The sequence below is a fragment of the Arvicanthis niloticus genome, chromosome 21 (assembly GCF_011762505.2).
Source record: "Arvicanthis niloticus isolate mArvNil1 chromosome 21, mArvNil1.pat.X, whole genome shotgun sequence".
Lineage (NCBI taxonomy): Eukaryota > Metazoa > Chordata > Mammalia > Rodentia > Muridae > Arvicanthis > Arvicanthis niloticus.
Genome location: NC_047678.1, coordinates 19810758 through 19835124, shown reverse-complemented (window position 1 = coordinate 19835124; position 24367 = coordinate 19810758). Strand labels below are relative to the sequence as shown.

Genomic DNA, 24367 nt, shown 5'->3' with positions numbered 1-24367 from the left:
ATGGCCAAGTGCCCCCCCCCCTTTTTTTTTTTATAAGTTCTCTAGAGAAAATGTGCAAGGCCTAAGGAAGGGAACACTGTCACTCCAGGTCTCTGGAGAGACCTAGCAAAAGTGGTCCCAACACCTGCTCACTGGGGTAGGTCTGTCACCTCACCCTGCCCCTGCCATTCCCTCATCTCTGATCAGAGGCTTCTTCCTTTCTTGTGACTCATGTTTTTTTTTCAGGTCCCATCCTCAAGGAAAGCTGAGGGGACTGTAGGGGCCATGGTGTAGATGACAGAGCCACCAACTGTCTCTGCAGCTCCAGGACCCGGCTTTGGTGTTGCCAGACAGTGGGGTGCTCACAGAGGGCTGGCCCAGTCAGCCCTTAGAGTAGAGCCACCCTTTTGCCACCTTCCTTGAACAGAGGAAATGAGAGTTCCAAAAAGTCTATTCCAGAAGCTGCCTTTGACTGATTTCTGTTAGGAAGGAGTGACAAGCCAAGGAATGGTCCCTACTAAGAGTGCTGTCCCCAGAGAGTGGCCCTACATCAACAGCTGCTCACTGGAGCCTCGTGCCAAACTCCATTCTTATGCCTGCGAATCTTACGGATTCTTCAAAACAACACAAGGCTGAGCCACAACATCCTCAAGGCCAAAGCAGTAGAGGAGTGTGTGTCACCATGACTGCATTGAGCTCCACTGTGCAGCCACCTCCTGAGAGGGGCTCAGGTGGCTAAAGCAACCTTCCCATGCTCAGGCCCACCCCACCCACTCTTGCTTCGTTCCCTGCTTTTAAAGACCTTGACTGCTCCCGCACTCCTCTTGCCAGAGATGAGCACCCTGGTGTCCTGACTTTGGGGAGATGCAGTAGCCGCTGTGTGGGTGCACCCCCTCCTACAGGTAGTCTGGAGCTGTGCTGCCACCTGTTGTGTGGAAACTATAACGTGGTAGGCCTCTCAAGCCCATGCACAAAAAGAGCATGGCCTCACTGAGTTCTATGTGCCTGGGGTTTGGAAGAGTGGATCCTAACTGTAGCACACAGTATCACGAGGGAGCCTGGGACAGCCTGAGGAATAGCATGGGAGTACACATCAGAGGTGACCTGAGATCATGGAACTTTGCACCATGTTTCAGGCCTTTTTCATGGCCCATCCTTTTCAGAACCAATAGAGTGCTCAACAGAGTTCTTAGAACATAATTCCCTCAGTGAAGAGCTGGCTTCTGAGAGCAAACTGCCCACTGAGAGCCTGCAACCACAGGTGTGAACTCCTCTAAAGAAGACCAGCAAGAGAGTGCAGGCATTTTCCTCATGGTGTGGAAAGAAGCACAGCCTTTCCTGAGTGGAGTGTGCCTGGGCTTGGCCAGCTCACTGATAATGCAAGAGTGGGATGGTTGTGGATAGCCATGCATGTATGGTAACATCAAAGGGTCCTAAATGCCTTTTTACTGAAATCTTAAATGCCTCAGAAAAAGGGCAGCTGAGCCAGCAGCTGAAGGCTGCCTGGCCCCACAGGAGCACATGATCAGGTCTTAAAACTGGGCTTCAGCCCTATCAGAAGCCTAAGAAATAGTCAAGTATTCATGAGGAACCATGCCCCATGTGAACGCCCCCATTAGTGACAGCTCTTGCAACCTGAAGGTAACAGGCAGCACCGAAGCCAGTTCATGCCAGTCCCGTGGCAGTAGGTGGCAGTGTCATAACTATCAAACTAATTTCAGATCCTCAGGTTACTGAGTGGAGGCTGCTGACATGGCCCAGCAAGTAAGGTACCTGCAGCATGCCTGGTGACTTGTAGATACCCAGGTTCCATGTGGTGGAAAGAGACGGTTGACTTCCTTAAGTTGTGCATGCACCACACACACATACACCAGAATAAATGTTTTTAAGGTACCAAGCCAAGATCAAAGCAGTAGATTTATTGTTGAAGAGACCCAGTGTCTTCTGAGGTGACACCATGCCTCAGCATACTACAGTGACTAGAGAGTAGGGTATGTTCTACAGACTGTTTATTTAACCAGGCAGGGAAGTATGGGCAGTTACTTTTGTTGTCCACAAAATAAGGCTAAACTAAGAACATATTTGTGCTCTGAAATCGTCGTCTGCAGGTCCTTCTGTGTACCAATGGCTGCTCTTGTGGTCTCGTGACCTTGATTCTGGCAGAAGACAACACAGCATCCCAGTCCTCAGATACACTCAGAGATGCAAAGGTCCTCCACAGGCCCCACCATAGTTTGAGCCTCAGCACCTGGGGGGGGGGGGGGGTGCAGGTAACATTGTTCTATAACACTCCTTAAACAGCCAGACCTCCTGCCACCACCTTCCCTCCAAAACAACAAACAAACAGAGGTCACAGCTGGAATTTGTTGGCAGGTGAGATGGCCAGGGGATTCCTAATGGGTGTGTCAGAGGGATGATTACAGGATTGTAAGAATGAACAATTCTGGTTGGTCAGTTACAGGTTAGTCCTTTCTGTCCTGTCTCTTTTCATCTTCACAACTGTGAGGAAGACAGTGGTTTGGGGGTTTTAATGGTCGTGTCACTGACTCCATTTTACACATGAAGAAATGGTCCCAGCAAAGGTAAGTTCCAGAAGCTTTTCAGCTGATTGTCCGTGGAGCCAGGATGTGTCTCCAAAGGCCAGAGGGGGGTGGGGGTGGGGGTCCTGAGTGTGAGTGAAGGTGTATGTTCCTCCCAGTGAGGTTACTTCAGGGAAGCCATCTGTGGTCTGGGCTCAGTTTCTTCTAGATCCATCCCCATTGCTCTGTCAGCTGAGGCCAAAATGTCACATCCCAGATCTCCAGCACCCCCCAGGAGCCCTAGTCAGTTGTTTCCAGCCAGTTCACTTCCACCTACCCTAGGCTAGCCCAGACTTACACCTTTGTGCTTCCAGCCATGCCCCAGAATGGACAAAGCTGTATTTTGGGCTCTGAAGGAAACCAGCCTGGCAGAGCTGTCCACCAAAGTGAGAGGACCAAAGGACACATGTGCTTGGCTGTGTGAACTTGGGTCTCAAGTACCCCCACAGAGCCATACTCCCGGGGTTTCCTGACTCCCTGAACTGGTGCTCTCTGCGTGTTCCTCAACCCCCACCCTACCCATTCTGACATGCTGAGTTTTAGATCTTGGTACTGTAAGCACAGCAAACATTTAGGCAAATACATAGGTTAAAATCCAAGCATAGGCAAGAAGCACTTTGAATCTGTGTTGCAGCCTCTTTTTGTTTGTTTGTTTGTTTGTTTGTTTTTGGGGGTTTTTTGTTGTTGTTTGTTTGTTTGTTTGTTTGTTTTTGAGACAAGGTTTCTTTGTGTAGCCCTGGCCATTTTAGAACTCACTCTGTAGACCAGACTGGCCTTGAACTCAGAGATCCCTGTGCCTCTGCATCCCAAGTGCTGGGATTAAAGGCCGCCACCTCCACCACTGCCACTGCCACCCCACCCCCGACTTCCCTCCTCTTAAGAAACTAACCTTCATGTCCTAGGGCTTTTCCTAGACTGTTCATTTCCTTCCCCCTTACACTCACTGTAGCCTTGGTGCTAGCCAGACACAGTTCTTGGGCTAGTCACAGAATCTTGGACTCTGTGGTTTCTTACACATATCTGGAGAAAGTGGTAGCCTGGCCCATCTTGCCCAAGCACTGTGAATGTCTCCCATTGAGGGATAGATAGAGATAGCCTTCATAGCCCACACTAATATGGGCTGAGGGGCAGGAGGCCACAGCAGGCTCTAGAAGGAGCCCTTCTGTGCAGTCTGGTTTCTCAGCAAGCCTGCCAGGGAAGCAGAGAGGGCATGGGGACAAGAGAAGAACACCTGGCTTTGAATAAGTCTCACTTTTAAAGGTGTTCAACAACCTTCCTCACACCCACAGACTGGCTTTTGAGAACACTAACAGCAACTAGTAACATGGTGGAGCAGATGTGGGGACAGGGGACCTTTGTACACTGTTGACAGGAACGTAAACTGCTGCAGCCACTCTGGAAATCAGTCTGGATGGTTCTCAAAGAAATAAAACAAAAACAAAAAGCAAAAAATAAACCCTACCACTCCTGGGCACATACCCAAAGGATTCTAGGCCCTATGACAGGGATAACAGCCCTCTTTCATCACTGTCCTCGTCACAGTGGCTAAGAGATGGAAGCAGCTGATGAATAATCATATACATGCACTGTGGAATATTGCTCGGCTCTAAAGAAAACCAAAGTTTCCAAGGAAAAGGATGGGATTGGAGAAAATGAAGTAAGGTAATCCAGGCCCACATGGACAAATGCCATGTGCTCCCATCCAGGGGCCACAGTGTCCACTGTTTAGTATGGTTTGTAGCACCTGGCCAGTGCAATCGGGGAAGCAAGGCAGTGTGAGGCGGGGATTCTTTTAAGGCAAAGCATAGAGTAGAATATAATTAAAAAGAAGGGGGGCCAGCATGAGTGGAAAGGTTTAGGCAGGGGAGGAAGGCCTTGAGATTAGGGAGATGAGGATGTGGGATGGGTAGAGGATTAACATCATCAAGTACAAGGAAGCCATTAAAGAGCAAGGTGTGACCAAGTACTCAGCAGCAGCTTGGCCGTTGATAGAATGATCACGTGCATCTGCATGGCTTTAAGCCCCTCTCCGAGGTTAGGACCAATGCCTGGTGGCCTAGCTAACAACCCAGGTCTGGAGAGGTGTAGACCTGTGTGGGGAGTGTATCTCTCATGGTTAACTAAACTGAATTATTAATAACTGCCTTCTGAGTACCAGTGCTGAGCCCAATAGACAAAGGTGTCACTTTTCAGTCTTAATCAGAAACCTCTCCTGACAGCAGTGAATAAAGATTCATGGCTGCCTGGGATGCAGAATGTGAGTGACAGGAGTGGGCCCAGCCCTACGTAAGTCATGTTTCACCACCTCTAGGGCTCTGGGAACGTTGTGAAAGAGAGGGCCAGAAGGCTCCGTGCCCTAAAACTGTCCCTAAAACTGCTGTAATCATTAGCTCGGGTCAGCTGCGTTACCTGCCCTGGGCCCTCACCAGGTCAGCTTCATAAGGTTCAGTTCTAAACTCCCGACTGGCAGTAGATCCCTCGAGAGAGGGAATCACTGTCTTTTTTTTTTTTTTTTTTTTTTGGTTTTGGTTTTGGTTTTTTCGAGACAGGGTTTCTCTGTGTAGCCCTGGCTGTCCTGGAGCTCACTCTGTAGACCAGGCTGGCCTCAAACTCCGAAATCCGCCTGCCTCTGCCTCCCAAGTGCTGGGATTAAAGGCGTGCACCACCACCGCCCGGCTCGGGAATCAACTGTCTTTAGTGTGGTGTGCTGTCTGAGTCCTCCAGGCGTTCGCTAACAGATAGCTTCGAACCCATGATCCACAGATGGCCCCGGTTAATCTTGGTGGATGGCAAAACAAAATGAACAGACAGGAACACTGGAGAGAGATTTGTGGGGAAGGGAATGTGGGTGGTGGGGGTGGGGATGTGTGAAAGTAATCAGTGTGCAAAAGGACGCATATGCGAAAGTATACAAATAAACTTAATTTGTTTCAAGTCATGGGATTTTCCCCATGGTTTGCAGAAAGAAAGGCCGTGGGGGGGGGGGGGGGGAAGCCCAAGGTGCTACTAAAAAGTAGCCCTTCTGCTCTGTGAACGCACCAGATGGCTTCATGCTGACGCCAGTTTCGTGGTGACCTGTGTTTCAGAACAGGACTTATTGACTAATTAGGAGGCAAGTCATGAGTTTCACACACAATCATAAATGGCTTTCACCTCAGATTTAATAAGGAAAGCTGCCTTGTCAACTTACCCTGTGGAGCTTCCACGTCTTTATCTGCAAACTTGAAACTGGGGAAGAGCAGGGCCAGCTCTCTGTTGGCGTCCTCTCTGTCCCGGCTTCCATGCACAGCGTTAAAAGGCATTTCTGTGCCATACTGAGCCCGGAGACTGGGAGCGTTGGTACATTGTAAAAGAAACAATTGTTTCACTTGAAGAGAAATGCTTTGCTCTCTGGTAGCAGGACCACCAGCTACCAATTAGCACAAGACTGCTTTGCTCTTTGTAGAGAACCCGAGAACAGTCGCCATGCCAGCAGCTGCTGCCCAGGGCTGTTAAACACAGGGTCTGGCTTCATCTCACTTCTGCCCAGAGAGAAACTACAATTCCCACTGTGTTGGGTCACTGCTGAGTTCTAGCACCTTGCATCATGTCATCACGTCATGCAGCTTTATGACTGATCTTGATAGGAACCGTAACCCTGGTGGAGCTAGGTAGGGTCTTTGTGCTGAGCTAGCTCTAAATGCCTCTGTCTGCCTGAGGGTGTGGGTAGGCCCACTTTACAGCCTAGGGAAGTGAACTAACTGAACAGAAGCTGGGGAGGGACTTGGCCCTCCTCAAGTCCCTTAGGTGGGGACCTAAGGTCTGAGCCCTCGGCCACTTTGCTTAAACCTGTTACTTCTTATATGCTCTTGTCCCTCAGGACTGCAAAGTATAGCTATAGGGCTTTACGGTTTGTTTGTTTGTTTGTTTGTTTTGCTAAGTTCTCTCCTGTTGTCTGACCATGGCTCTGTCAGCTTCAAAAGCCAGGACCCATTGATTTGGTACAGTTGACTCCAGGCTAGCTGCTCACTGAGTCACAGAGCAGACTGGGCAGGTCTAGGTAGGTATGCTGACTCCAGACCGCTGTGGCTCTTCGAGGTGAGGCCACAGGTCAGGTGGTACTGCTGCCTTTGGCTTGGCAGGCTAGACTGGGTTCCTGAGATCTGTGCCTGAGCCAAACTTAGCAGCAGCCTTTAGAAAGCATGGGGCGGGGCAGAGCCCATGTTGGGGAGTAGGAAGATGTCAAAAACTTCCCAGATATATAGAAAGACGCCTCCTGGCTACCAGAGAGCTGGCAGTATCACCCCTGATTCTCAACCAAGCTTGAGGTGGTTGAAAGGACTACAGCTGTCGTCACCTTTCGGGATGTTCCCTCCTGGCCTCATTAGGGTCACAAGGTCCCAGGAAGGTTCGCCAAGCAGTGACTACATCCTCGGTGCCCTCGGTCTTGGTGAGGATCAGGAGGTGGCTGGGTCCACTGCACATGTGATGTATTAGCTTCTCAAATGCCTCCTAGGCACAGGGAAGAAAACAGTGACCTGGGGCAGGAGCTACTGAGACCTGAAGCAGGCCATTGCACCCAGACGACCCACGTACTGGAAAGGAGAGTTAGTAAGCAGCCTTGTGAGCTCGTGGACACTCAGCCATGACCTGGCCACCTCTGCCTGTTTGTGGTAATGATGACCAGCCATACCCCAGGACCCCAGGAAGGTCAGCCATGGTGGAACATGAGTTAAGTTGGGTAGTGGCCTGCTAAAAGAATATGTTTGGATATGTAATATGTGGGTGTTGGGTGTCCAGGGGCACAGTGTAGGTGGCATCTCTCCTCCCATACCCTGTGGCCCTTCTCCTTCAATACCAGTGCTCCGAGTATCCTTTCGGGGAGATACCTCCTCCATTTCACTTGTTCCTCATTTCACAACCATGATTCTTAGCAGCTATCACACCTCTGACCTAGGAAGCGGTGCTATGGCCCAAGAGCCGTCAGCCAAACTCCCCAAGTAGGCAAAGCAGAAGCAGAACCAGCAGAAAAAGCAAGTGGACCTTAAGTGGCAAGTGGTGACATCTTGAATGGTTTGCCTAAGGCTTTGGCACCTGTGGGCCCTAGACTTTTCTTGGTTCCTCTTCTCTCCAAGCATCCTTGTTAACCCTTTTCATTCTGTGTCATCGGTTCTGGGAGTTATGGGGCATCCTTCTGATTAACATCTTTATTCCATTGCTGACTGTGAAATCGTTTCCTGGCAGCCATGGCACTTGAGTGGTACAGGCTCTGATCACATTCTGAGTTGCGAATCCATTACCCACCCACCTGCTGCTCGTGTCCTTGCTCTTCATGTTATTTCCCCGAGCTTCTGTCAACCTATCAACAGAGTGTTGGAGGAGGAAAGAGGAGAAAAGGAGGTGGGCCGACAGAAGCAGATGAGCTGACCTCTCTGGCTTGTTGATAAAACACTTGCACTTCTGCCTCTGTCAGGGTTCTCTCTTCGTTTAATAGTATGTCAAATCCTGCTTCTTGGATCTGCAGAAGATACATAATATACATCATACACACACACACACACACAAACAAGTGTGTATTCTGCCTGTGTGACTCCAGGCCACATTTGCAGTGATCTTAATGGAAAGATAAAAAGAAAAGCAATACAGGTCCTTAGCACCCTGAGCACCCACCCCCGGATCTAACATTGTCCTAACCTTGAATAGAATCTGAGTTAAGAACTCATCAGAAGTCTTCTTTCCTGGGTGCGTCACAGCTCCTGCTGCCCCCCATCCCTATGCATCTACTGCAGGGGACCCCGGAACAGTTGTGCAAGGAACGTCATGTGCCTCCCACCTTCATGATGATTTCATCAGCCTTCCCATGGGCCACTGCATCTGGCTTAATGATGCCTAAGGTACAGGTCTTCCCTGATGATGCTGAAATTAACCAGGGGAGTGCTGTCAGATGTTGGGAAGCCATTTGCAGGGACAGCGTTGTTTCTATGCAGGCTCCATTGCAGCAAGTACCAGGTATCGGCTTGGGCTCCAGGTCTCCATAGACTAGACTCTAGGGAATGGCACCACCCTGGCACTAGACCACAGCCAGAGGCCCCAGCCTGACTTGGATGGACAGAGTCTAACTCTCTGAACTCTGGTCTGGGGACACATAGGGGTGGACATTTCCAAAAGACTATTCAGAAGCAAACTCAGAATGACTGAATGAGCTGCCTGGAGACGGATGAACAAGGAACACGAGAACAGAGGTAACAGGCCTGGCCACCCTCAGGCCTTCCTATCCCCCTTTTGTGGTTCTCAGGTTTAACTGCTGTCTTTCTTGCTGTCTTTTTGTTCTTCTGACTCCTTTGCTTCTTCAAAATACATTTATATGTATGGATATTTTTCCTACATGTATGCCTGTGCACCATGGCCATACACTAGCCACGGAGGCCCAAGAAGGCATTGGCTCCCCTGTGACTGAAGTTACAGGCAGTTGTGAGTGCTGGGGAAGAAGCTGGGTTCTCTGGAAGAGCATCCAGTTATCCTAACTGCCTCTCCCTCTCTCCCTGTTTCCCTCTCTCCCCCCCTCTCTCCCCACTCTCTCCCCTTTCTCCCTCTCTCTCTTCCTCCCTCCTTCCCCCTCCCTCTCTCCCTCCCTCCCCTTTCCTCCCCCTCTCTCCCTCCCTCTTCTCTCTCCCTCTTTCCCCCCTCTCCCCCTCTCTCCCTCCCCCTTCTCCCTCTCTCCCCTCTCTCTCTCCCTCTTTCCCCTTCTTTCCCTCGCTCCCCCTCTCTCCTTCCATCCCCTCTCTGTTCCCCTCTTTCCCTTCTCCCTCTCTCCCCCCTCTCTCCCTCCCTCCTCCCTCTCCCTCTCTCCCTCTCTCTCCTCTTTCTCCCTCTCCTTTCTCTCCTCTCCCCTCTCTCTTTCTCTCCTCTCCCTCTCTCTCCTCCCCTCTCCCTCTCCCCTCTCCCTCTCCCCCTCTTCCTCCCCCTCTCCCCCTTCTTTCTTTCCCTCCTCTTCCTCTCCCTTTCCCTCCTCTCCCTCCCCTTCTCCCTCCCCCTCCCTCTCAGGTAAGGGGGCATTGAGAAAGAGGGCACATGGGAACAATGAATATCAGCTTTTTCTGATTCAAGAGACTGTGGCCGGGGCTGGAGAGCTGGCCCAGTATTAAGAGCACTGACTGTTCCTCCAGAGTTCCAGAGTTCACTTCCCAGAAACCACATGGTGGCTCATCTGTAATGGGATCTGGCGTGCTCTTCTGGTGTGTGTGAAGAGAGCAACAGTGTACTCACATACATGAAATAAATAAATAAATAAATCGTATAAAACAAACAAAAAAGGAGACTGTGGCCTTGGGCAGCAGGGTGAAGCTTTCAGGAGTGCCCTTTGAGGAGCAATGGGTTCAGGGCCAGCAGGAGTGGAGGTGAGGGGTGGCCCCAAGATGTGGACAAAGTTCACAAATCTTAGCTAAGAGGAAGAAGAGGCTGGGGGAGAGAAAGGGTTTCATGTGGTTTTCTGGATCAAAGGGACTTGACCACGGAGGCTAGAACAGAGGAAAGAAGAAGCAATCGTATAGAAAGGCTACTTCCTGTGAGAGTCAAATCGCAGTTGGTCTTCTCCATGGTTTCCTGGCTTTCCTAAGCCATGCCTGTCAGATTCTGATCCCAGTGGTCCTTACTGTGCACCCATGAGAAACAGCTGTGTATCTCAAGCTTCCCTCCACCAGCTGTATCTGGTCCTGGTTCCCTGGCATCTTGGCCCAGCATCTTGACTATTAATACAAGACATCTTCCCAGTGGCAGCCTGCCTAACTCTCTGGTCCTCAAATACAGCTGGGCCACTCTTCTCATTGGAAGGCTGAGGAAGGGACCAGCGCAGTGCCTATGAGACTTATGGCTGACAGCAGCTAGAGCATGAAGGAGAGAGTGGGTGGGGCTGTGAACAGAGGAAGTGAGACTGTGGGAGGGATGGCTTCTGGTGTTTTAGAGGGAGATAGCAAGGGAAACTTGAACTCTCCAGCTCGGACAGAATCCATTGCTCCTCTTCTCCATCATTACTGAAGTTTCTAGAAGGATCATTTCCTGATGGCCAGTGATTGCCGCCAAAGTCATATTTGAGTATCACCTATGTCCCTATGATGCGACCAATGGGCAAAGGGAGATCTGATACCATTTGTTTGAAGCCAAGTGATTGAAGACAAACTGCTCATGGCTAGCTTCCCAGAACTGAGATGGACCAATAGCCTGGCGACTCTCTTGCTTAAAATGCACAAGTTGCTCATCAGGTCTACACTTACCAATGTCCCTGTCTTCACCACCATCCATTTTGCGAGGAGGCCACTTGGCTGCACCCGAAAGATCCTCATCAGTAACCTATGACAAATCAATCACGGGGAGAAAGCGCTCAGCCGACACAAGTTATTGTGAAGACTTTCAACATCTTCAGAAAACAGCATCAAAATACAGAAGTTCAAAACATGGCGTGAAGTAAGCCTTGGGGATGAGTACAGGTGATCAGAGTTTGGGCAACAGGATCCTTTTTAGTTCTGGGGGGGGGGGGGGGGGTGAAATCCTTGCTGGTCTTGAGTTTTAGAGTCTGCTCTTAACCCAGTGCAAGTAGAGACTGAGGAACAATAAAGAATGGACATTGGCGTGATGGAGTGGCACTATTAGAAAGTGTGGCCCTCTTGGGGTAGGTGTGGCCTTGTTGGAGTCACTGTGGGTGTGGGCTTTGAGACCCTCATCCTAGCTGCCTGGAAGTCAGTATTCTGCTAGAAGCCTTCGGATGAAGATGTAGAACTCTCAGTTCCTCCTGCACCATGCCTGCCTGGATGGTGCCATACTTCCTGCCTTGATGATAATGGACTGAACCTCTGAACCTGTAAGCCAGCCCCAATTAAATGTTGTCCTTACAAGAGTTGCCTTGGTCCTGGTGTCTACTCACAGCAGGGAACCCTAACTAAGACAGTTGGCAGTCAAACACAAGGGACATGCCACCCAGTGCAGAGAACTCAAGGGACAGGCTATTTCGTGGCAGTGTGAACCTGTGGTTTTCCTTCTTAGGGACTATGGCCAGTATCCTTAGAAACATGGAAGTATGGCCTGATTCTGTATGTTCTAGAAATGGACTATGCTCTTTGGAACTCAGTATGAAAGCATGGACAGTGAACACCCAAGGGTGGGGTACTGGACTCTCGGCAGATGCACAAAGTGCCTGGAAATACCTCCATATGCCTATGGTGCATAGATTTGTGAATGTGGCACAGTCTGTATTTCTATGGCATAGTTTCTCAAAGCCACGAGTTATGCTGACCCTGTCTGCCATGGTAATCCAAGAGCTAAATTTCTACAGTTAAGGAAATGGCCTAAAGAACTTTAGGAATCTGAATGTTCGTGTGTCTCTGGGAGAGACTTCACCATGAGGCTGGGGGAGGACCCTCCTATAGTTTGTTGTATTTTAGGTTTTCCCTAAAAGCCCATGTCTTTTTTAAATCAGCTACTTATTTGTTTATTTGTTTGGTTGGTTGGTTTTTGTTGTTGTTGTTGTTTTTGTTTTTTTGTTTTTTGTTTTTCGAGACAGGGTTTCTCTGTGTAGCCCTGGCTGTCCTGGAACTCACCCTGTAGACCAGGCTGGCCTTGAACTCAGAAATCCACTGGCCTCTGCCTCCCAAGTGCTGGGACTAAAGGTGTGCGCCACCACTGCCCGGTGATATTTATTTTTATAAATACATTTATCTTCTTTCTTTTTTGTATATTGACCACAGTTGCTTCTCTCACCTCTCCCCAAGCCTTCTCTCTGTCCCATGTCTCATCTACTCCTCTGTTTCTCTTCAGAAAAGGACAGGCCTCCCATGGATAGCAACCAAACATGGCATAGCAAGTTACAGTAAGACTAGGCACCTCCCCTTTCTCCTCGTATTGAGGTTAGACCAGCCAACCCAGTAGGAGGAAAGGGTCTCTAAAGCAGACAAGAAAGTCAGAGACAGCCCCTGCTTCCACTGTTAGGAGTCCCACGAGAAGACCAAGACAGTCCCATGCAGGCTCCCTGATTGTTGGTCCAGTCTTTGTGAGCCCCTATAAGCCAAAGTTGGTTGATTCTGAGGGTTTTCTCGTGGTGTTTTTGACCCCTCTGAAAGCCCACATCTTAAACTCACCCTGGAAAGATCGTGGAACCTAAAGAGATGAGGCTGTGAAGGTCACTAGGGAGTGAACTTGAAGGTGATTGACCACCTGGGACCAACAGCCTTCTCCACATGCTATCTCGACAAAGGCTCAAAATCAGCAGACCTAACTGGCTGGCCATGGACTGAAGCCTAAGGTGTGAGCCAAATGAACTTTTTCATCTTAAAAAAAAAAAAATCAATGGCCTCAAGTATTTTGTTATGGGATCAAAAGGCCACTACTTAGTTCTATCGATTCCTCTCCCTCCCTGAAGTCCTTACTAAGAGTTTAGTTGTCACTGAAAGGGGAAATGGATGAAAGATGTTCCAGGGACTCTGGAGAGGAAATAGGATCACTCCTGAGAGACTTCTAACTGCGCTCCCCCCAAAGCTCTGGGTGAAGAAAAGGCTCAGGTCTGCATGGGGGAGGGGGCCCCGTGTGAGCGCTCTTGTGAGCCCGTCAGTTGGACAGGCAACCTCCACTTACCACGTTCCACTCCCGGCCTTCAGCCAGAACCTTCTTTTCGACCTCCAGCTGCTGTAGGATGGTCTTCTGAAGCAGGGTGGGGTTGGCTCCCTTCACCACGGCCACCAGTTCTCCTCTCTGGAATGTGACAGGCCACGTGAAATCCTCCTCACAGCTGGTCATCGCCTTCAAGAGGCTGTGCCTCTGGTCAAGGTTCATCAGCCCTAGGCCCACATCCTCCGCCCTCACCCCTGCTGCTACTTGCAGAGACCCATCCCAGGTGAGGCCCTCAATTTGGCTGTTAGCTCTTCAAACGATTTCTCTCTGATCTCCACCTTCTCCCTGACATCCCTCTTGTCAAAGCTCCCTTCGGGGCAGCCAGGAGTTAGTTAAGGGAGGAACAATCCACAGAGGATTGTGTGGCTAAATGTGACTTATATGTGGCTTATTAACAGATATTTGTTGAGTTCTTACTATACCAAGCACTCAGGGTGAGGCGCAGAATATAACCGCTAACCTTAGAAAGACATAACGCCTCAGTGAATGTGCAGTGGCGTGGTCACTCCAAACACATTAAACAATGACTGCCGTAATAGGGGACTCTGTGTCCGAAGCTCATCAACGTGAACGTGGAAGAAGGAATTCACAGTGTGGGCTGTGGTAGTCAGGGAAGATTTTTTTTTCACAGTGGTCATGCTTAGTGTGCACCTGAGTTTTCTGCTCTGGCTTTCTCTATATACATCACTGAGAAATGAGTCTGAAGAGCAGCTCCTGTACAGTGGCCCTGATTCCATCTCTCTCCGTCCCTCTGTGAACTGCCATGGGTTGGAGATTGTAAGCCGGAGTCCCCATAGATGATTGCGATTTTTGTTTTAACTACCATTGGCCTAAGCAATCAAATGGCTTTGATAATGAGTGTGCTTAGTGACAACTCTGAAGGCCAGGGTGGCTGGATGGACATGACCATGGCCATCTCCTTCCCACCCAACATTCTTTCTCCCGACAACCACAGCCATATAGCCATCCCAGAAGCCGGGTCTCCCTCCTGAAAGACAGAGCTCAAGTGGTATTTTAGCCCAAGTTGTTAATGTGGGGGCTGGCAAGATGGCTCAGCAGGTAAAGATGTTTCTCACCAAGGGTGTTGATCTGAGTTCAGTCCCCAGAACCCATGTGGTAGGAGGAGAGAACCAGCTGTCATCTGATCTGCACATGAGTGCTGTAGCGTACACACACACACACATACACACACACACACACACACACACATGCACGCACAAAAGATAAATAGAAATCTAACAAATAATTAAAATAACCTTCTAATATGTGGCACTCATGGTGACGATGCCAAGAGATGAACTAAATAACCCGGCTCTGGCTGTCAGGGGTCCTGGAAGAGTGGACCCTGGTTTACCTGACTACCATGAGTAGGCAGGGCTGAGTCTGGATCAGCAAATCCACCAGTTGCTGCCTAGGTCTGGCAGGCAGCCTCAACCTGGGAACCCAGGAATGCAACCGTAGGCACTAAGTAGCAGGAGCTGGTCATGGATGGCACATCCAAAGACATCCAAGTCACCTGTCACCACAGAATCTTTTGGTTCCCTGGGAGCTCCCTTGCTTTTTCACACTGTGGTTATCTAAGCAAACACATAGCTTCTCTCTATGTAATGTATTCATTTCCACTGAAAGTTCCCCTTGGCAGAGAAGAGAAATCTCGAAACCGTGCTCTGAGAGCAGAGCTACAATCTAGAGTGTCCATCAGCCACGTCAAACATGCATTCTAGGACATGTGTGTCCTTTGCCATGCACACTCACCTAGGAGGGCTGCCCAGCCACCAGCGGCCACCATGGACCTGAGCCTTTCATCTCCTGCGGAACAGGCAGGAACGAGCACACCTGTGCTTGCCCATGTCCTAGGGAAGTTCTTCATGAACAGAGTGAGTCAGTCTAGAGGGTGTGTCAGGGACAACCATCAGCCCTTAGCATGGCTGAGGCCTCATGGTGGCTCCTGAGACCCGATCTGTCTATCCAAACACCAGTGATCCTCAGTCAACAAACAATTCTGTGTCTGAGAAGATACTTACTGCGTAAAACAGAAAGGTTGGCTCGCACTTCCCTCGGTACTTCTCCAGAACATCAAGGCAGTCTGCCTCTGCCTGAAGAGAGCAAGCTGTCAGTGGGCGCCCTAGGTGCAGCTAGTGCAGGGGCCATAGCAGTGCCACGCCCTCCCCCATTGATGCATTTCCCAAATGAAGCCCAACTCGATGTCTTGTCAACACACTGGTGACCGCTGTGCCAGCGGCATTGGCTCGAACAGTCAAGTAAGAAGGAAGTGAGCTGCCCTGGCTTCCTACCCAGCTACTGGACTGGTCCAGGGAACGCCACCATCTGACATCCTCCTGTGGTTGTGCCTGAGGGTTCCTGGACATCCCCTTCATTGTCTCTGGTACTTAGAGTCTGACCCCTCCCACCCCCACCCCCGAGAGATTAGCATAAGCCCTGTTGGCTCCTGTTCTCTGTAGAGTCTAGGAACCTCACCATCCACCCGTGTGCAGGGTGTCAGTGGGTCTCCTTCACATCTCCGTAGAGGTCCCTTGTCTGTACGTTAGGCAAACATTTGCTCAAAGATTCCCTTGATGACCTAGAAGATGGAGGTCTTGAAACCCTGGGCTCTGGAAGTAACATTTTGACCAGCATGCTCTCACTAACCAAGATGGATATGCAGCTGCATCTGAGTGTCATGTTTGCATACAGTTTGGTGGTGAGGTTGACTGGAGACTGCATGACACAGTGACAGTTTCTGCCTTGCCATCTGAAAGGCAGCTTGTGCATCCTGGCCCTTGCTTCTTCCATGGTTAGTTTGAATCTTACCGAGGCAAAATGGAGAAGGTCCAAACCAACCTCAATCTTCATCTTCTGGAAGAGGCTAACCACAGGTTTGCAGGGTCCACACCAGCTCTGGTAGACGTCCACAACTGCAGGAGGAAAGGAACGCCAACAACGCTCACCAGACAGCTACGTCCATGCAGTCTGCTCTCATCCCTCCACCCCTGCAACTGACATGCTGTGGACTAGGTGTAAGCCTAGTGGATTAGGATAGAACATGAAACATAACCCTCCCTTATTCCAACTCAGGAATTTGGATCTGAAATATAATAAAGTAGGTGGGCATGGTGGCTCACAACTGTAATCTCAACCCTTGGGAGACAGAGGCAGGAAAATCAGGTGTTCAAGACCATCCTCAGCTACAAGCGAGTTTGTTTTACATGAGAACTTGTCTAAAAGGAGAAGGGGGTGGGATGGGGAAGGAAGAGTTGAAGTGAGTACAGGTGGAAGAAGAAACATGTTTTTAAGGTGATTCTTTTACCTTTCGGGGATCAGGCCTGGTGCAGAGTGTTACTCGGTGAATATCTGAAGGGAACACAGATTACTCCAAAGTAGGTCAATATAGATGACCAGTAGCTCCAGGTGACTCTTATCCACTGATAACAAATGTCACTTTCTCCCGATGAATTAAAAGCCACTTGTTCTCATGCCACTCGGGTGGCACAGTGGCCAGGAGCACTTGCCGTTCTTGTAGAGATCCAGGTTCTGATCCCAGCTAACAATTACCTGTAACTCCAGTTCCAGGAGATCAGACACCCACGTCTAGTCTCAACGCACACTGCGTATACATGGTGCGCTTACATAATATGGCCAAAACACTTATACACATAAGTTTTTTAAATAAAAATTTTAAAGCCTCTTGCTTTGGGTAAAGCAGCATTCCTTTACTTGTGAAGTCAACATCCTTCTCCTAAGAGGTGAACTCCAAAGACTGTTAGAGGGAAACTTGGATTTCTTTCATGCTGTCCATTCTGGTGGGTGTTGGGGCTGGGTTTGCTGGGTCACTACCTCCCCCACCCCCATGTGACTGGGGCAAACTGTAAAGCCTGTGAGGAAGCTGCACAGACTGAGTCATCTCATATGGACCAGAACCATACAAGACCTGGCCTGTGCGATCAGAGGGAAGCAGCAAGTAGCAGCCTGTGGTGGTCACAGAGGGACATTTAGAGGAGGGACATTTACCAGAAGACCCCAACACTCAGAAGTCTGTGCCTAACCACAGAAACCAGCAACCCTTTTCAACAGTTAGAGTAGCACTGTCTTGGGGAGACTGCAAAGGGCCCCTAGGATTGACCTTTTTATTCTCTCTCTCTCTCTCTCTCTCTCTCTCTCTCTCTCTCTCTCTGATTTATTTATTTATTTATTTATTTATTTATTTATTTATTTATTTATTTTAAGTATATGAGTGCTCTAACTACATATATACCTATATGCCAGAAGACGGCATCAGATCCCATTACAGATGTTTGTGAGCCATCATGTGGTTGCTGGGAGTTGAACTCTGGACCTCTGAGAGAGCAGCCAATGCTCCTAACTGCTGAGCCATCTCTCCAGTCTCAGGCCTCTTAATTCTATAAGTTTCCACGTTTGGCTTTTAAAGGAGCCATACCAAATGGCTCAGCAGAGCCAAGTTTTAAGCTGGAACGCTGACACCATAACCTGTGCTCTTTCAGCTGCTCCTGAAAACGGGCAAGATACACCAATTCAGGAGTGGTAGTTAGTCTGGCAGAGTAAAATAAGTTTGCAGAAAAATGAGACTCATGCTGGGTCCGGGAGGGACGAGGAGGCCATACACAGGAGGGGCAATGGAGATCGAAGGAAGAAAAGGAGGCATCTTAACGCCTTCAAAGGAATGAAAACAACTCAGTGTTGGGTGGGGGGGGACTTCTCTTCTGAGACACATGGAGAAAGCTAGGGAGTACTTGGAGAGCAGAGGAAAGCTTACTTGATTCTAGACAGACTGCATTTCCAGTTAGAAATTAGAAATTAAATTGCATTTCCAATTAGAAAACTTAGGACAAGAGCTCACAAAGGCCCTGAGATGCTGGAGGGAAGGGGGCTTGAGCTTCCTTGTCATCTATTCTGAGACCAAGGCTCGGAGCTTCTTTGAGAACAAGACCCTTCACAACTGACAGAAATTTGGGTTCCAACACACCACAGGGAAAATTGCACTTGGACCAAGGAAGGGAAATGTCTCTGAAGGCAGAGGATGCTGAGAACAGCTCGACTGAGGAAGGCAAGCTCAAGACTCAGAGGAAAAGAGATGAGGACCAAATTAAAAACTCTGCAGTGTCTGTACTGATGCCTCCTGCTGGCTTCAGTCTCGTCTGTGGATACCTTCTCCTGGATTCTCATCCTCTTTTTCTCCTTGGCTCTGGGAAGAGTGGTGAGGACAAAGGTTGACTGGGTGGCGCAGAAGGTGTAGGGAGTGGGGCTGTGCAACGCTGGAGAGGAAGAGCATGAAATTTCACTCCGACAGACAGGAAGCAAATCCAAGGACACTTGGAAGGCTGATAATTGTTTGTAAATCTGAAGGCAGGTTGGAAAGAGCAACAGTAGATGAGGCTTCTAGTGTGGATGCCTTTGGAAACAAGTGTCTATTGGCTCCAGAAAGAAGGTAGAAGGACATTCTCATCTGCTGTATTTACCTTCCCAGACCAGACACATGGGTACAACTGTTAACTCTTGGCACCATCAAAAGGGTTCATAATTCCTCAACTGGAGAGTATGTCAACATACACACACACACACACACATGGGATCAATGGAACTAGAATTATTTGGTATCCATTTGGCCCCAGGCTTGGGTGAGTCTGCTACAGATGCCACATAGAAAAGTTAATACTGTTGTATTAGAGTCTAGGATGACAGACAGGGGGTATGCCAAACTGGAAATATGGTGGGGACCTTGACAGAGCCTTAGGGGGCTCCCATGAAGAGAAAAGTGGAGGTCAGGAAAGATTTCACATAGATAGGCTACTTTTGAGGTGAACCTTGAAATGAGAACTGTGACTGTCCATAGAGGAGAACAACATAGAAATGGAGGGAAAACCTAGGACGTGCTCTGGAAAGCCATCTTAGTTCAGGACACATCTCAGGAAACAGTGGAGGAAAGGGTTGGAGCAATATGGAAATTTCAAGAGAGGGAGAGCGCGTGAATGCTGATGAGTCATGGAGATATGTAGATGGAGGATAACTGGATGCAGAGTTACCTGGAGAAGAGGACAGTATGGTCATGGGTAGGAGAGCGTGACCCATTCCAAGACTCCGGCCTCCTGGTATGCACACCATCATGTCCACCCCAGCTCTTGTGAGTGGGCTGGATCTCATGGTGGGCTTCTCATAAGCAAAATAGGGTATGGAGCTGACTTCTAAGTTAACAAAGACTGACTTGCAGCGGTGGTCTCTCAGTGCCCAAGTCTGGAGCAAGCAAGTTACCAAGAAGTGAAAAGCCTCACACAGAAACCAGTGGCAAGAAATTACGTCTCCGGCCAATAGCCAGTGAGGACGTGAACCCTGCTGACAACCACCGAGTGAGCTTGATCCACCGACAGCCATATTAAGAGAGCTTGGAAGTCTGCCCCAAAGCAAAAATCTATCTGTGACACATAAACAACCTTGGTAAAGCCTCTGGGGCCAGAGACACCCTGCTGGACTGCACTTCATCTAAGAACTGCAGATACTGGAAGGTAGCCCATGTTAAAGCCACTATTGCTTTCGTAAAGTGTTACCCAGCAGTGGTAACTAATACAAAGATAGCCGTCCCTGGTTGGTTCCAGTCTCTGTGATGTCTTCATCCTGGGAGTTCCAGGAAAGCCCATTTTCCTTCCAACACATTCTCCTTTTGTGCATCAGATCATTAAGATTCTCTGTGCCTGGTCATCCAACTGAGTACAGCAATCAGCTCAAAAACAAGAGAACCCTGCTACCTGACAGTACTGACTTGTTCACTGAGTTGAGTTTACTAATGTCCAACAACAATACCTGGTATTCTCAGGGGCTCTGCTTCAAGACACCAGTGGGCAATAGAAGCCGGATGGGACCGGAGCTGCTACAAGCATTTCAAGGACTGAGACAGCCAGTTTGATGACTGGTTTCTAAGAGAATAATGAGCAAGTGATATGTACAACATTGGGATGGCACAAAATTTCAGCACTTCTCAGAATGCTGTGTAATTGTAAAATGATGAACTTATACTGTTGGAATTTTCCATAGGACTATGCAGGTAACTGAACTGGAGAGTAAAAACACAGAGAAGGCACTGTGCACACAGACACAAAGAAGTCAGCTGGTTCCTTTTCTGTTTGTACATTTTGAAACAGAGTTGCGGTAGCCCAAGCTAGCCTCAGACTTGCCATGAACCTTGAACTCTGGTTGTCTGCTTCCAGCTCCCAAACGCTGGGGTTACAGATGTATGCCACCATCCCTGGCTAATGCAGCACTAGAGACTGAGACCCAGGCTTATGGTAGCCCCTTCTCCACATGCATCATTGAATGGTTTCAAAAAGAATGGTTCAGGGGAAATGGTTTCATTTTCAAATCACCAGTCAGTCCTTTGGAGCCAAGCATTTCCTCCCAACGCTCCTGGGTTTTGATGTTGACCTGCAGCCAGAGAGGATCAAAAGCATCGTCAGTAGGGGCAGAGATGGCCACCTCTCTGTCTCTCTCTCTCTGTCTCTCTCTGTGTCTCTGTCTCTGTCTCTCTCTTTCTCTTTCTCTCTCAGAAATATTCCCAATACAGTTCTAAATGTCTTCTGTTAGCCACCTTCTTTCTTTCTTTCCTCCCCCCTTATATGACAGGAAAATTAATTAACCTACAAACAATGTGTGCCCTTCTCAGACATTAAAAAGTGTTAAATGTATTTGTGCAGGAATCACAGAGGAGGTTGTTTCGTGTAATTAAAAGAAGCAGTGGTGCATCCTTTTGTAGTTACATTCAGTCACTATCAGAAATTATGGAGTTTTTTTGCTATCCACTCACATTTTTTCTTATTTATAAAGACTTTTGGTATGTATTAGATATAACATACAAGGAGAAATGAATATTATTATCCCTCTACACACACGCACACACACACACACATCATGCTCCATGCTCCAAGGTTTCTGGAGTGCTTCTTTTGTATAATTATATGGGATGAGCAGGTGGGGTACTTTTCTTTGTTTATTTTTGTTTTCTTTCTGTTTTTAATTTTTATGTATATGAATACACTAGTCTTCAGGCACACCAGAAGAGGGCATTGGATTCCATTACAGATGGTTGTGAACCACCATGTGGTTGCTGGGACTTGAACTCAGGACCGCTAGAAGAGCAGTCAGTGCTCTTAACCACCGAGCCATCTCTCCAGCCCCTCTTTCTTTCTCTCTTTCCTTTCTTTCTCTCTTTCTTTTCTTTCTCTTTCTTTCTTTCTTTCTTTCTTTCTTTCTTTCTTTCTTTCTTTTGCTTGCTTTTTTTCTTTCTTGGTAGAATTTCTCTGTGTAACAGTCCTGGCTGTCCCGGAACTCATTCTGTAGCTGGCCTTGAACTCACAGAAATCTGCCTGCCTCTGCCTCCGAAGTGCTGGGATTAAAGGTGTGTGCCACTACCACTTGGCACTCGCCAGCTGTTTTATTTCCAGCACTTGACTCTTTGGAGAGGGTTTGGCAGTTCCTCTGCGCACTGGCCCGCAGTCCAGCATGCCTGCTTTCTGCTGCTTTGGCTCTTGTGGTGTAGGCCTGGGTTGGTTTGCATGTTAGAGAAGCTGCAGAGATTTGCCCTCATTACAGCCAGTCAACTGATACACTGTTTCCAGCTGCCCATTAGAGCTCACACTGGCTTGACCACTCGTGGAAGTCAGCCAGGCTCCTCCACTAGACAGTGACTTTCCTGTTCTTTCTAATTAACATGTTTCCATAGGGAGTGTTGCAGTTTCACAGTGAGATGCATTCCATAGGCCCCTACATTTGAACGCATGCCCTCCCTCGCCCAGCCAATGGTGACATTGTAGCAAGTTCTGGGGCCTTTACAACACCGTACAACCTTGGCACGTATAAGCCAGTCAGGATATGCTTTGAGGTTATATAGCTCAACATCAACTTCCCGACCTGTCTCAGTTTCCTGTCTGCCCAGATGTAACAAGCCAAGCTGCAAGTTTTCACTGCCAAAGATGGAGCCATTACCTGCTGTTCATCTCTGCTATCTATCCCCTGAAGAGTCAACCCCCAAAAACATCTCTCTTGAGTAGCTTCTGTCTGGCATTTTGTCACAGCAAAGAGAAATATAACAGATATAGGGCATTGGATTGACATTATTCAATTGAAAAGATCATGAAAATTACAACTTGCTCTTCTTTAAAGTATTTTTTAAAAAGATGTATTTATTTTTATTTTCTGTGTATGGGTGTCTGACTCCCATATATGCCTGTGCACTTTTTGCTTGCCTGGTGCTGAGAAGGCCAGAAGAGGGTGTTGGATCCCCTGAAACTGGAGTTACACAAGGCCGTGAGCTACTATCTGGGTGGTGAGAATTGAACCCAGCTCCCATGGAAGAGCAACCAGTGCTCTTAACCACTGAGCCATCCCTCCAGCCCCCTACAACTTGTTCTTGATAAAAATATGTAAAGGTCTATGTTACGATGTATTACCCACCAATTATGGCAGGAAACTACAAGGTTTACAGATCTTCTACTATAGTTCTCTATTTTAAAGGAATATCTCTCTCTCTCTCTCTCTCTCTCTCTCTCTCTCTCTCTCTCTCTCACTATCTCTCAGCAGATGGGAGCACTTACTTTGAGTACTGCATCATACTCAGAGCTCTGAGGAATAATACAAAGCACTACTAATAAGTATTACTCCCCCCCCCCCAACACACACACACACACACACACCAGGGATCTATGGTGTTAAAGGATGAACTGAGAAGCACACAGGCCTATTGTTATGAGAGACATCAAGAACATGCGTGCAGGCAGCTTGGAACTGTCCAAAGTCTCATCTATAACTCTGCAGTTCATGTCTTACTCAACGGGCTTCTGCCCAGAGCTCAGAGGTTGAGGAAGTAGTCTCCACAACAGTAATGGGGGAACCCAATCCTCAGAAGCTAACACAGAAGATCCCCCACACTCAAGTCCTAGTATGTCAACGCTGCATGACCCTTTGGATATTCACCAGTTTCACTTCACAGGTGGGCTACATAGAGGGACCCCGTCTCAAAAGCAATGTGGTAGGGGAAGGAGGAGGAAAGATCTGGCTTGTCCTATGTGCATATGAAGTAAAGCACTCTACGAAGCAAACACTCACCATGTGGCACTTCTCAAACCACAGTTTGAACAGAACAGTGCAGGGAAACTGGTCTCTACAAAGCACACAGATGTATGCCCGAATCCAAAGAATCTTTATGTATCCTGTACACTTTCTGCAACTATTATCCAACAGAAAATAAGCTTGCTTCATCTTCTCTCGGATTTGTGGTTTTATACTAATGTCCACTTGAGTCTTACAGTTGGTTGCAAAGGCCCATTAAGAGCTTGTGCCTTGGCCGGGATATTTATTATAAAAAGTTGTCGTTATTGGGTGCTCCAGATAATTTATTTCTACTTTATCACAGAAGGATTGGGCACTTGGGCTCCCAAACACTGTCTCACATTGCTAGTAAATGGAAAGTCATCTTGATACTGCACCCCACTTCCACACCACCCTCTCAAACAAGCGCCGATAGCTAACGTCTCACGAGGCTTACCTGCAGGGCAATTTCCTTCTTCCTGTTTCCCATCGCTCTGCAGAGAAACCAAACTATTACCTGGGGAATGAGCAAAGAATGAGCAAGGTAGCTGCCTCACAACCTCTGGGCAAAGCAGCAAGGCTAGAGAGGTCCATCAGTGTACTGATGCAAAATGAACAGAGACACAGACTAACTCGCTCTCGTTCTGCCTCCCATCCTCCTTCCTCCCGGGAGCCAGCAGGTCACCAGGCTGTTTTTGTGTGCGTGGGGGGACGAGGGTGGTGATGGTGGAGGTGTGCTCCGAATCCCCTTCACTTAGGAGCCAGAAGATGCCTGTAGGCACCACCAGCAGGTTGTCACATTAGAGTGTCCACTGAGGAATTCGAGCAGATAAAGAAGGTTCTGTAGTGCCCACACGTGCCTGAGAACTACTAGGAAACAACCTCTGTGAACGATATCACCCAATAGATACCAAATACCGGACCTGGACGAAGCCAAAGAGCCTTCAACTCACTCTGCAGCGTCCTTGTCGTCTTGGCAACCCGATACCCAGCCCTCCGCCGCCAGTGGAGAGCTCTCATTGGCCGAAGGGAGTGTCGGTCTGGAGGACACTAAGGCAAAGATCCCACCCTTCCGTGCTTGGTGCGGC

The 24367-nt window shown here is 48.6% G+C and overlaps 1 protein-coding gene across 5 annotated transcripts; it reads right to left on the bottom strand.

The window, feature by feature from the left end:
• Positions 1-1878: 1878 nt before the first annotated feature.
• On the bottom strand, positions 1879-24263 carry Nme9 (NME/NM23 family member 9). 5 transcript variants are annotated; one of them, XM_076917800.1, is made up of 12 exons: positions 24203-24263; positions 23737-23773; positions 20564-20621; positions 16005-16108; positions 15218-15289; positions 13158-13274; positions 10808-10883; positions 8371-8453; positions 7966-8055; positions 6895-7049; positions 5749-5885; positions 1879-2227 (listed from the first exon to the last, which is right to left on the bottom strand). In XM_076917800.1, exons 2-12 carry the CDS (start codon positions 23767-23769, stop codon positions 2166-2168), a joined length of 987 nt encoding a protein of 328 aa, XP_076773915.1. In that variant the 5' UTR covers positions 23770-23773; positions 24203-24263; the 3' UTR covers positions 1879-2165. The 5 variants fall into 5 exon arrangements, with proteins under 5 accessions (XP_076773915.1, XP_076773914.1, XP_076773918.1 ...); XM_076917799.1 differs by having other exon boundaries at positions 23737-23796; positions 24203-24262; XM_076917803.1 differs by having other exon boundaries at positions 16501-20621; positions 24203-24254.
• Between the last annotated feature and the right edge of the window lie 104 nt (positions 24264-24367).

Coding starts and splice junctions, on each gene's coding strand:
- Nme9 (XM_076917800.1), bottom strand. CDS start 23,769: ATGGGAAACAGGAAGAAGGAAATTGCCCTGCAG. Junction 20,622..23,736: donor AGAAGGAAATTGCCCTGCAG/GTAAGCCTCGTG, acceptor CTCTGGCTGCAG/GTCAACATCAAAACCCAGGA. Junction 8,454..10,807: donor TGGTGAAGACAGGGACATTG/GTAAGTGTAGAC, acceptor GGTTAATTTCAG/CATCATCAGGGAAGACCTGT.